This window comes from Hemicordylus capensis, chromosome 1, assembly GCF_027244095.1.
Source record: "Hemicordylus capensis ecotype Gifberg chromosome 1, rHemCap1.1.pri, whole genome shotgun sequence".
NCBI classification, from domain to species: domain Eukaryota; kingdom Metazoa; phylum Chordata; class Lepidosauria; order Squamata; family Cordylidae; genus Hemicordylus; species Hemicordylus capensis.
Genome location: NC_069657.1, coordinates 258,325,925 through 258,339,081, shown reverse-complemented (window position 1 = coordinate 258,339,081; position 13,157 = coordinate 258,325,925). Strand labels below are relative to the sequence as shown.

Sequence of the window (13,157 nt, the reverse complement as noted above, 5' to 3'; positions counted from 1 at the left end):
GGATTATAGAGGTGTAAGAAAAGGACAACCAAAATGATTAAGGAACTGAAGCATACAGTATGAGGCCGAGTCTTAAGTGTTTGGGCCTTTTTCATTATGAAAAATGATGACTAAAGAGGGGAACATGATTGAGATTTAGAGAGTGCATGCATTTTACTTACTGATACTGAGACTCAGCCATTTTGTTGCTCAATCACCCAGTTTAAAAAGATCCACTCAGAGCTCTTCTGCCAAAAGGAACAACAGGCTGTGCACATGTGCCTCTCTGGATAGGTCTTAGAGAACAATATCCAAGTGATCAATTACCAGTTTAGCTTTCTGCCACTTTTTTTTTTTAACCTTGCCCTGTAATATGTTGCTTAGGTCAGTTCTGTTTGCAATCTTAAGCATTCTTTAATACATCTTCTCAGTTTCTAGTCAACAGTGATCTGGTCTATTGAATGAACACACACACACACACACACACACACACACACACACACACCAGTAACTGCTACAGAATACATGCAAGCACTATCACTGGTTTTAGAGGGAATCTTCAGTAACATGAAGCTATAGCAAAACTATTTCAGTAGTCACCAAATGAGAAGTTTTAGTTTAGTTTAAGGGCAGCTTACATTAAGAGCATCTTGTGCTTCACATGATTCACATCTCTCACATGATTCACATCCCTTCCATGCAATATTTTCTTTCTAATCAATTGTATATTTATCTTTCATTATGGAGAGAGAAATGTTGCAAGTATTTTCAACACCAAAATCTCTCTTCCTCAACCTCTTTTCCCATACCCCTTTCTCCTCACAGGAGCCCCACTTTTACCAAAATAAAAATTCCTGACTTATTCTACTGCCCACTTTACCTGTTCTATCTTTTCCATGCCTCTACCTGCTGGAGGTCACAAGTAAGCCTTTGGAGAAACAACAACAAAAGAGCCAGTCCCACATAACCACAGAATGGTTTATTATCAGCAACTTCCTTCTTTGGAGCACCTGAATTCTTTTCCTTCTGCAAAGCTGCTAGCCAGGATTAGTCTTTCCTGAGTAGGGGTGGGAGAAGAACAGCAAGACTAATGGATGGCAAATCTAGGGGATTCAGATACCTGCTGAAAGGTTTCAAGAAGAGAGAGTTGCATGCAACTTCTCATTCTGATCATCCATCTGATATAGCCACATCTCTTTTCATAGAGCCACAAAGCTGCCAATTAAAACTGGATGTCTAGTTCCACATACTCTATAGGCATCATCTAAATATACTTAATACCAGGAGTGAAAACATTCATATAACCCAAGGAGAAAACATAATTATCACATGCATCTATTGATTCATAATCACAGGACTAATCAACGAGTTGTAACTCTGAACAAATTAAGTTACAACTCATTGGGCTGTTATTATTATTATTATATTTATATCCCACTCTTCCTCCAAGGAGCCCAGAACGGTGTACTACAAATTTACGTTTCTCTTTCACAACAACCCTGTGAAGTAGGTTAGGCTGAGAGAGAAGTGAATGGCCCAGAGTCACCCAGCTAGTATCATGGCTGAATGGGGATTTGAACTCTGGTCTCCCCGGTCCTAGTCCAGCACTCTAACCACTGGACAACTGTTTTAATCTCTAATTTTTCATAGGTCTCATTAATTTTCAATGAGTCATAGCTGACACAACTGTTTATTCATTTATAACCAAGCTTTTTACTCAAAGTATTTAAGTGCTTATAAGATATGACTCAAAGCAAATAAAAGAAATTAAGAACAGCCCTGCCCATCTAGTCCAAAATCCTGCTTCATACAGTGGTCCACCAGATGCCTCCAAAAAGCCCACAGGCAGGGGGTGAAGGCATGCCCTCTCTCCTGTTGTTGCTCCTCTGCAACTGATATTTAGCGGCATCATGCCTCTGAGGCTGGAAGTGGCTTATAACCACAAGACTAGTAGCCATTGATCAACCTGTCCTCCATGACTTTGTCTAAGCCCCTTTTAAAGCCATACCTTCTTTCGGTCCTGAATTTCCTGACCTTCTGATGAGATGGTGAAAATGCAAATACCACTGTATGCAACACTAATGAGGATAATCAATATGGCATATCTAGTTCTTAAGAAAATGCTTTTTTTTTCTTTGAATGGCTTGACATTGTGTGCATTTTAGTAATGCCTTTCAGGAGCTTCAAATAATTTTGACAGTTTTCTCAAAACTCAGCAATAGCGTCAGAATAAACTGTAGTTTATCAGTTTGAGTCAGAGGCTGCTGGGTGAATTTCTATAAGCAGTGATATACAGCCAACTGCAGTAGCATAATTCTAACATGTAAACTAGGAAATAACTCACTTCTATTATTGTCTTGCTACTTAGAAAGAAAAAATTAAAAGCAAGCATCTGCCAAATTTACAACTTGCAGACAGATGAAATGCAATAATGAAATTATATTTAAAGGCTGTACTATGAAAGCTAATGCAAGACCACAGAAATGTTTAAGAACTGCTTTTTATTGAATCCAGATTTCATAAACTGATTTAGCAAAGGTATTTTAAGCTTTTTATGAGTGAGAAAAACTGATCAAGTACAAGTCAACAGCCTGCTTTTCAAACTTTTCAATTCATTATCAAATTATTAACAACTAGGCATTATTCACATTTTAAACAAAGAAAACTTTCCAAACACTAGAGTCAAAACCCAACTTGAGGCTGGTTCAAACACTACACAGAGCCAAGCTAAAACCTTGGCTTCAAAAGCCATCTCTTCGCCTCGGAAACGTACACTCCCCTCTTTCTTCACCCACAAGCCTCGGAAGTATTCTATTTACAGTTGTGGTTAGAAACAAGCCAGCATTGCTCATGATGAAACCAACCAATCCTGGCTTATTCCAACCAGAGCTCTTCAAATAAGCCACAATCTGAACCAGACTTCTAACTGTGGTGGAAAATTCAAGGCTTGGGCCAATCTCACCTGATGTGGGGGTAGTAGGGTTTGCACTCCCTCACTTCAACATATTCGAAGAAAATGTATAATTAAAGTATTATGTGTTTTAAAGAGGCAAAAAATGGATTAATATGCACATGTAGCCACCATACCAAATAAGCCAGCAGCCCTTTAAAGCAGCAGAAACTCTATTTTTAACATGTTGGCGCATTCATGCTTCCTGGACCATTTTTCCTCCCAGAGAGGAGGAAGAAGCAATTCTTGGGATTTGCTACAGAAGTAGTAATAATTGCAAACTGATTGTCACTGCTCTGAGGCCCCAAGATGTAGGCCAGGGAATTGTGTATCTTTCAGTACCACTAAAAAAAACAAAAAGGGGAAATGTCTGTGTCTTTTTCCATCTTGTTTATGTCCTAATCCTTGTTCTGATGAGGGAATGGGCTTTTGCTGCTACTTTCCTTTCCTTATTGCTTCAAAGTCATCTGAGGTTCTGTGATGTGCTGTGCCATTCTGGAGAAATTGGCATGCACCATGAAGTTTATACCATTCAGCCTACTGAGGATATGGACAGGGGAGCGGAGGCAAGGAGCCCAAGCCCAGTAAGTGTGCAGAGATCTCTGGCATCTTCAGCAAAGACAGCGAGGAGAAGATGTTGCAGACAAGCAGCTGCCTCCCAAAACTGTGCTGTAGCTATAAAGTTAAATAATCAGGAACTGAGTAATTGTCAGTCACTCCATTCCTGCCCACCACCAAATCAACATTTTGCTTTACAGTTACAGAATATACTTCTGTGTAAGAACATATCCTAGCAGAAGTCAAAGGACTTCAGAAGCAATACACATACAGTAGCAATATACCTCAAATCACCGCCACCCATACAAAAATAAATAAATATAATAGGCAAATATGAATTCTAACTCAAATATTTAGAAGAACAGTAAATACCTGAGGTACTCACAGCTGTAGAATATGGGTTGTGAATTCCTGTGTTTTCAGCCCAGCAACCACATCCATAAAGAGCTGCCTGACGAAAGGGGAAGAATTTTTTTTTACAAAAAGGAAGGGAGAACTGTCCAATCAGAAACGAAAGAAAAACATACCCTATTACAGAAGGGGTAACAAAGGAGCACCGTCTAGGAATTTAAGGTGTGTGTGGGGGCGGGGGGGGGAGAACCAGGAGTACAATGTTGCATAACTTCAGAACAGAAGAGCACTGAATAAAGCTTTTTAAATACTGACTGAATAATGTGAGGAATATACCCTTTCTTCATTACCTGCAGAATGTGGTGTAGATCTCCACTTTTAAATTTTTTAAACATGCTTTATTAGATATTTTCATCAAAATACAACAGGTAAGTATCGAGAACGGATCTCCACTTTTTGATATGGCGTAACAGGTCTTTCACTCAATTAAGTCAAAATTAACACAGTAGCTATTCACGCCATCTGCATATTGGAAGATCCCAATAGATCCTCCCCGGTCTAAGCACAAGTGTAAACAAATGTGAGAAGACATCAGGGGCAATATGAAGGCCAGCCATGCCTCCCATATTCCTGTCCAGCCTTCCCTCTGCATGCCTTGCAAGATACTCATGCTCCAAGAACAAGCAACTTGCACCAGGCAAATAGGAATGGATGGACACAAAAATGCACACAAACCTATTATTCCCCTTAATGTATTATCACACTGCTTCTACACATGTCCTGGAATACTGGGGGAGGGGTTCTATTGAACTCGACTGAGATACTCACTGGGGGGCTGCACCTGCGATGCACATGGGTCATGTCCTCACACTGTTAGGATTCAACAATTGCTAGCACCAGTTTTTATTGCAATGCACAGAACAGTGGTCCTCCTAAATCTTCTACTACCAGGCCTCCTGTCTCACAATATACGTTTTTATTACTTTCTGACCATCTCTTCAACACTGTATTAGAGTCCTCGTTGCAGGAATGTCAGCAAACATAGCTACATTATTTTACGTGCACATATTAAAATCCATGTTACCTAAACATATTAGAGAGGGCACTTTCTTTTTTAGTGAACCTTTGGAGGCACATTCAGTGCTTGGAAGGGTCAGCGGAGAACCAAGGAACAGCTAATTAAAAACATCCCTAAGCATGAAATGTGCCTTCACTGGCTCAAACGACTAGCAGCTCCTCCCAATTTATTTAGGAGATACTTTCCCCAAAACAGTATTTGCAAGTAAGATGATGTAGCTATACTTGCTAGCATTCCTGTAACAAGGGTTGGAACGTTTAATAGAATTTGCAACATATTACAGCATGGGTGATCAGGAACGACAGTACATTCTTTTAAACTATTAGGTATGTCTGACAGCTTTTCCAGCCGAACAATATGATGCTATTAGCAACCTTCCACGTCAGTCCCCTCCAACAACTGATATTCTAGTTTGGAAGTTAGCAAACACCTGCTACAAGAACAGGAATTTTATAACTCGACTCAAAACATTCACTATTGTCACACACAAAAGTTAAACGCTTCACCCAAACTACTGAGAATTCAGTGCTCCTATTTATGAGAACAAGTCTTTGGTTGCTCCTCATGTAGAATATGTCATCATGTAAGCACAGATGCCTGAGAGTTGCTGGTTTCCCCCAAACTGAAACAAACATCATTTAGCCAGCCTTTTTTTTTTTAATTATACATTTAGTACAGCAAAGCTACCACTGACTTGTGAGCCCTAATCAGACCTACCTGACCAACCCTTCCAGGATGTTTCAAGGCTAAACCTCCACTGGATACCGCAGCAGCAACATTTCCTTCTTGGTCAACAACAACTGCTCCAACTGTATCCAGCGTTCCTGAGTCATTCTCCTATGTGACAGAAAGACAAAAGGCACTGAAAACATATTCTTGGGGTTGATGCGTTGTGCTTCCACTGATGAAAGCAACACTGGTCCTCGTCTTCTACCTGTTAACAATATAGAATGTTTCTTTGCTCAATCTGTTCTTATTCCACAATCAAAAGCTCTTGCTTTCACTCAGAAGCAGCAGGAAAAATATCCATTAAGTTAGTTCTAGGAATTGCCCATTTATTTACTTATTATTACTACTACTACTACTACTACTACATTCATATCCCGCTTTTCCTCCAAGGAGCCCAGAGCGGTGTACTACATCCTTGAGTTTATCTTTCACAACAACCCTGTGAAGTAGGTTAGGCTGAGAGAGAAGTGACTGGCCCAGATTCACCCAGCTAGTATTATGTGTCTTGCTCTTCCTCCAATGAGCCCAGAGCAGTATAGATGGTTATATCTATCCTCACAAGAGCCTTGTGAAGTACATTAGGCTGAGACACAAGCAACTGACCCAGAGTCACCCAGTGAATTTCATGGCTGAATGGGATTTTAACTCGCCAGTCCTAGACTCTAACCAACCACTACACCATGCTGGCTGTCTCCTCTCAGCCTCTCTCACTATGCTTGTCAGTGCACAGGAAGAAATTGACTAAGAAGTCTGACTAGATCAAAATATAGAGTGCCAACTCCCCACTGAGTTCCCCATCCAAATTATTACACTGAGAAGAACTGAGTATGAATGATGTTAGAAGATCAGTCAGGCATTTCCCTGTTAATGAAAATCTTTAAGGTCCTTCGAGAAAGAGGCACCCAGAAAGTATCCAAAACCAAAGTTTTCTTCAATATAAATGACAGCAGTCCTAAGGGAGAGTGAAAATTGCACACTAAGCCAGCCAATTTGTCCTGCAGAGGCTCAAATTGATTTTTTCTCCTTTTAAAAAAGTTTCACGCTACAGATATGTACCACATATTTGAATATGCCATTTTACACTTCAGATATATGCACACACCTATTGTGAACCCAGAATCAAACAACAGGACACATGTAGTTGGAAGAAACTAGGGCCACTTTATTAACGAGGAATTTAACTAAAGTGTGGGTATCCCCTATGCGAGTCAATCTCATAGGAGATACGCTCACAGTAGGGCGAAGGACTGGACTTTGATTCAGCTCGGTATACAATCTGAACCTCTTCTTGACCACAAGGTTCCCCCCGACAAGGGGGTGGATGCCAGCCCCACTCAACCTGGATCACGAGGTACTGAGCACTGTTTGCTGGCATGCATCCGAGTGGCAGCGGATCCAGCCCCGAGAGTTGCGAAATCACCAAGCCTTCCTCCGTATTCCACCTCACTGTAACAGCCTTCCAGCCCAACACCAATGCAGTTAACCTACTCCGACACACACCCATCTGCAAAGTGACCAGATAAACCCCGTGACAACCTCAATAAAATCAGTGAGAAGCAAGCAAAAAAGGGCCACAACCACAGTCAACCAGCAGCTACCCCAAAAATCCCTACTTGTCCCCAAAAGGCGACTGGAATATCCCTCACTGGGTTAAGGGATGGGCAGGAGGGTGCCTGCCCGCAGAGCAATTGAATTAAGGAGCAGGCTGTTTATACAGGCACTCCTGGATTTTAATTTGTTTGCCAGCAACATGTGCTGGGCGACAAAAATTGACATATGCCCATCTCTCGGGCCTGCAACTGACCCCCTGCTCATCTGATACCTCCGATAATGCGGCAAAAGGGGCAGGGTGTGGCGTTCCCCGTGCCTTTGGTAGTTATTGACCTCTACTTGTAGTGAACACATCATCATATCAGCAGATTTTAAAGTGGATCACAATACGAGATTCCATTATAACAAAAAGACACATAATGGGAAAGTGTGTACAGGTGGCCCTCATTATCTGTGGTTCCATTATCTGGGGTTTCATGTATCCACACTTGGGAAAAATAGACCCAACCTCATTATCCACAGTATGGTTGTTTTGCATATATGTGCTTTTTGGTATAAAGTGCTAAACAAACAAGGGGTCTCTCTTCTGAATCTGGCCTTTAAATTTGGGCTGTATAGTCTTCATGGTACAAAAGTTGATGGTTCAAGCAGTTCACTTTCTGAAGCTCCAATGGAGCTAGTATTATTGATTACCTTTTTGTTTCGTCCACATTTCTTTCCTCAGGTTGGTGTCTTTGATATTCATAACTGAACAGAGAGTGATCACCTGCCACTTGTTTCGACTTTCCTGGTACACAAGGTACCTCCTCTTGTGATGTGTGATACAGGCATTATTCAGGTCAAACACTGACTAAGATGGAGCCTTAACCTCAGCGAGAAAATTATGGCCTTGCTAAACTCCCAGGCAATGCTGGATCAGAGGTGTCTTGCAACGCAACCCAGTTCGGATATCGACGATATTTTTGTCAAAAATCATTTATGTACTAAATTCTCAGTGACCACTGTAGGCCAATCTCAGAGGAATATTATAAAGAAGGGATAGTTTGATCAGGATTGCAGAACCAAAAAACAAGCCTTGAGAAAGTTTCAGACGCGCGTTAGGGAATATAGGTCTGATTCCTTGATTCAGCTGTTAATACAATTTCACTCCCAATAGAAGCAATTGTAAAAATCTAATAAGCTTTTTTACTACATATTTTGTCAGACTGGTCTCATCATTTTTCTGCTATATATAGCTGTCCTCACTATGAATCAACAACAGTTCACACAGGACTAACACATTACTAGAGTGGCCAGTTGTCACAGAACTAGAGTGGTTGACAGTTCCAGATTTTGGGAGAAACTTATGAGAACGGATATTGAGAGATGACTCCTTAAGTTACTAGTTGAACTAAATTCTGATATCGAGGCCAGGATGAGAGTGGGTCAACAATCTAATGAAGATTTTGGGCCTCCCCCAGGGCACTCCCACGGCCTATATAAGAATAGAGGCAAGGCTTCCTTCAATTTCCGTCAGAGTTCACCTAGTACTTCTAAGGTACCTTCAAGAAATTAGAGTGTCTCCCAGAACATCACTTAGCCAAATCTTGTTTTTTACATTGTAAGGACAGGAATCAATGGTCTAAATTCCTGTCTTACATCCTAGAGTTGTATTCCCTGCCCTCGGGGAGGGAACTCAGATTTGGATTAAAGAAAACATTAGAGACCGGATCCTTGAATGGGATGCTTGCAGAGATGCCACTGCAGTATAGCTCTCAAGGTTTTCAATTTGGTAAAGTGAAGTGTGCCATCAAGTCGATTTCAACTCCTGGTGCCCACAGATCCCTGTGGTTTTCTTTGACCACGGGAGGAGTTTACCATTGCCTCCTCCCGTGCAGTATGAGACTATGCCTTTCAGCATCTTCCTATATCGCTGCTGCCCAATATTGTACCAGCAGGGATTCCAACTGGCAATCATCTGGCTGTTAGTCAAGCATTTCCCTACTGAGCCACTTAAGGTGGCACTGCTATGAAAAGAAAGCTAGAAGCTTCTTGTGGTACCTGGTTGATCTTACCTGTGTTATAACTGAGAAAGGCTTTCACAACCTTATGCTTTCAAACTACGCTCATGGCATATCTCGAAAGGAGATTTCTTAAACTTCCAGTCGAACAGTGCCATTGTCCCTATGGTGCTGGCCAAGTTGAGGATATTATTACTGTCTATTCTATGATGTGATTGGGGGGAAAACATTGAGACAAATCATAGATAAATTCAGGGGCTCAGATGTGGAATGTCTGATTTGCCTTCTTGCAGCCATAATCCCATATGTTAGCTACCAAGTTGCCATGTTTGCCTTGCTTCCCTTTAAACTTAGAAATAAATTTATATCTGCTATACTTTGTTTGAAATTTTAGTGCTGGTCTCAGCTTAACTAATACTGTATCATTATTTGTTGAATATTATTGTATACTGTTTCTTGCTTTAACTCCCCCCGCCCCTTTAATGTATTACAACCAGTGATTACAACAATAAGCTTACTACTACTTTTTGGTGCACGGTTTCATCCTTATATGGTTGTGCTTGTCCTGCATGTGCTAGTGGGTTGTGAGAGAGTTTGGAGGAGGAGTGAGGAGTGCTTTGGTCTGCATTTTTAGAATATTTTGTACTTTAAAAAAAAAAAAACATTTTCAAGAGCATTTGGTATCCTTAGGGAGCCATTGGGAGCCATTGTTATGGAGCTTTTGGAGAGATTTCTGTAGAGTTTTTGCAAGTCTGTGGGAGCCCTTGGGAGATGTTCTTGAGCCACTCCTATGGAGCTTGTTGGGAGGAACCTCTTGCAGCAATGTACAGCCCTGGTAAGATGCTGATTATCACATTAAATACTTTAATTTTAATTAGTAGTGTGCATGGTTCGATCCGGCACACTATTATAGACCTCCAGACCGGTCCAGCGGTCCGGATGGGCAGGGGCATGTCGCTTTAAGCCGGGGGGTGGTACATCACGTATGAGGCACGCGTGCGCCAGCGTCACAGACAAGCACGCGCGCCGCGCAGGGCGCATGCGCGCCGCTAGCGCTCATCTCTTTTAAAGCCTTAACAAACAACGACGGGGGCAGGGGCAGCAGCGAGGAACTCTACCACCCCAAGAAGATGTTTACAACGACCAGCGCCGGAGGAGGAAGAGCGGCGGGGGGTGTTAGTACTACCACCACCACCCCGCTTAAAGCAACAGTCCCCCCATGCTGGACTGGGGGGGGACTACAGACCATGCACACCCCTAATTTTAATGTTGATGTTTATTTTTTAAATTCAAAATTCAATTTTAATCTTGGTAATCACAGTATAGTACTGTATAGCTTTACTTAATTTAAACTGCAATTAAAAAATCAATTGACTTCAGATATCCATTAAAATTGCTTTTAAATACTGTATCAAAAATTGATTTCAAGTACTGTATCCATTAAAAATTGGTTTTAATCATCAATTACTGTACTGTATCAATTTTGTGGGGGGTTGTCCTGAAAAATTATCGTACTGTACAGCGTTGTATATATTTTTTCCTTCCTCCACAGCCAGAATGAGCAAGCACACAGTGGAGAGCTCTTCTGGGGCGAGTGGCAAAAGGTCTCGCAAAGTGTTGCCCTTGAGTGAGAAGGTGAAGCTGCTCAACAGGTTGGTTTGTGGCAACAGTGTGGCATCTGTTGTATGCCATTACTGCATCAATGAGTCTACTGTCCACTCCATGAAAAAAAAGAAAAGCCAGTATCCATGTGAGTATGGTGCCTGGCACGTCTCAGAGTCTTGAGGTGGCGCTTCATCCACACAATCCCTACATGGTACAGATGTACAAGGCCCTCAGTTTGTGGACAGAGGACCAAGCCCAGAGGAAGTTTCCAGTGAGTGGGCCAGTTATTCAAAAGAAAGCACTGCAGCTCTACAGGCTGTTTGTGGCAGAAGGCAGTCAAGCAGTGGGAAAATCTGAAGGCACTGAACGTGGTTTCCAGGCAAGCAAGGGCTGGTTTTAAAGATTCAAGCACTGCTACAGCCTCCACAATGTCAAGCTGGCAATCGAAGTAGAATCAGCAGACCACGAAGCAGCACAAAGATTTCCAGCAGAGTTTCAATGGCTGATTGAGTCTGGAGGATACAGGCCTGAGTAGGTCTTCAGTGCTGATGAGACAGGCCTGTTCTGGAAGCGGATGCCATCCCGTTCCATCAGCAAAGAAAGAAGAACTGCTCTGGGTTTCAAGGAAGCGAAGGGCCGCCTCACTCTGCTGGTATGCGGCAATGCTGCAGGGGACTGCACGGTCAAGCCCATGCTCCTGTACCAAGCACAGAACCCTCGTGCCTTGAGGGTTCCCGTCATCTGGAGAGCCAGCAGGAGAGCATGGGTGACTGCGTCCCTTTTCTCTGACTGGGTCAACAACTGCTTTCTGAATGAGGTGCAGAGATATATGTCCTCCAAGAACCTGGCCTTCAGAGTCCTCCTGGTGCTCAACAATGCCCCTGGCCATCCTGAGACCCTGTAGTTCTCAAACCCAACATGGAGATTGCCTTTTTGCCACCCAACACTACCTCCTTGTTTCAACTGATGGACCAAGGTCTGATTGTGACTATCAAGTCGTACTACACTTGTCACACCTTCAGGAGGATGTTAATCTCATGGAAGCTGATCCCTTTCTGTCAGTCAGCAATTGCTGGAGGAGCTACAGCATCGCAGAATGCACTGAGAACAGTGCAGCATCCCTTACAGAGATCAAATCCCAGACATGGAATGCAGTGTGGAAAAGGTTGTGGCCTGGGGCAGTCACCTCTTCATCAGCTATAGCTGTTCCCTCAGCTGATGAAGTGGAGCAGATCACCAACCTTACACACACCATTAGTGGAGAGGGCTTGGAAGACATGGAGCCAGGAACTCCAATTCCATCCAGAGGAGTTGACCAAGGAAGAATTAGACGACATCATCCAGGTCGCTCCTGAGAGTGAGGAAGAAGATGAGAAAGAGGAAGAGATGCTCCCCAAGCCATTCACCACAAAGGAGCTGTCTGAGTTTCTGTAGCTGGGGACTGCCTTGGCCGACAAAGTCTTTGAACTTGATCTCCTGATGGAGCACAGCATCAAGTTCCAAACGCAGCTGGATGTGGGGAAACTTCACAATTACGCATTATTGAAGGATCTGGGAGCTACTGCTCGAGGAGCTGGAGAGTGGGATCGCCAAGGTGGCTAAGGTACAGTGCTATGCTCCATCCTTATTTCTGCTTTCCCGTCATCTTGTTGGTGATTTTTCAGGGCTCCAGAACCTAACCTCCCAATTCCCACTGACTTAAGGTTTCATTATTTGCGGTTTTATCATCTGCAGGATGTAGGCTGGAAAGGAACCCGAGAATAACAAGGGCCACCTGTATATGTGAATTCTTGTTTTAAAAGCGAGAGAACATCTACAAAATTTCATATTAAAGAGCTATATTAGTAGCAAAAATGAAAATTAGTATAATACCCCGAAGAGGGCTTATGTTTAAATGCCTACAGTTTTAAGACGTTTAAGTGGATCTTTCCAACTTATGCAACTCAAAAACTTGAAGAGCTCTCATTAAGGAAGATGATCCTCTATAAGCCAGACACTACTCATGAGAAGGAGATGCTATGATTCCCTTAAATCAAGATTTAGGAGTCAGTTCTATCCCTAAAGAACAGATTAACACACTTTTGACAATCAATATCTTTATTTCAGTCTTTCACCAGCATAAGTTAAAATCAATGTAGAAGCTATGAAACAACATTAAGAAAGCAGTAGAGTCTATGTCTAGAAGCTTTGGAAACAGCAGCACACTTTTGTTAACAGAGACAAAACTGGAATGTATATGTTCAGCACTATGGTTCCCTTATGTCATGGTACGAACTTGGTGACACTGCATCTGGTATTATGGGATTAGTAATACACTTCTAAACATACAGAGCAGGAAGCAAATCCCACTGAACAT

The 13,157-nt window shown here is 42.3% G+C and overlaps 1 protein-coding gene across 6 annotated transcripts in view; it reads right to left on the bottom strand.

Moving 5' to 3' along the window:
- Nucleotides 1-13,157, bottom strand: part of TASP1 (taspase 1) — a 105,750-nt gene that overhangs the window by 50,308 nt on the left and 42,285 nt on the right. For all 6 annotated transcript variants that reach the window (XM_053284601.1, XM_053284600.1, XM_053284602.1 and 3 more), the window contains 2 exons: nt 5,634-5,753; nt 3,860-3,938 (listed from right to left, as the gene is read on the bottom strand). In XM_053284601.1, the coding sequence (XP_053140576.1) occupies nt 3,860-3,938; nt 5,634-5,753 (199 nt within the window). The remainder of the gene's footprint in view (nt 1-3,859; nt 3,939-5,633; nt 5,754-13,157) is intronic.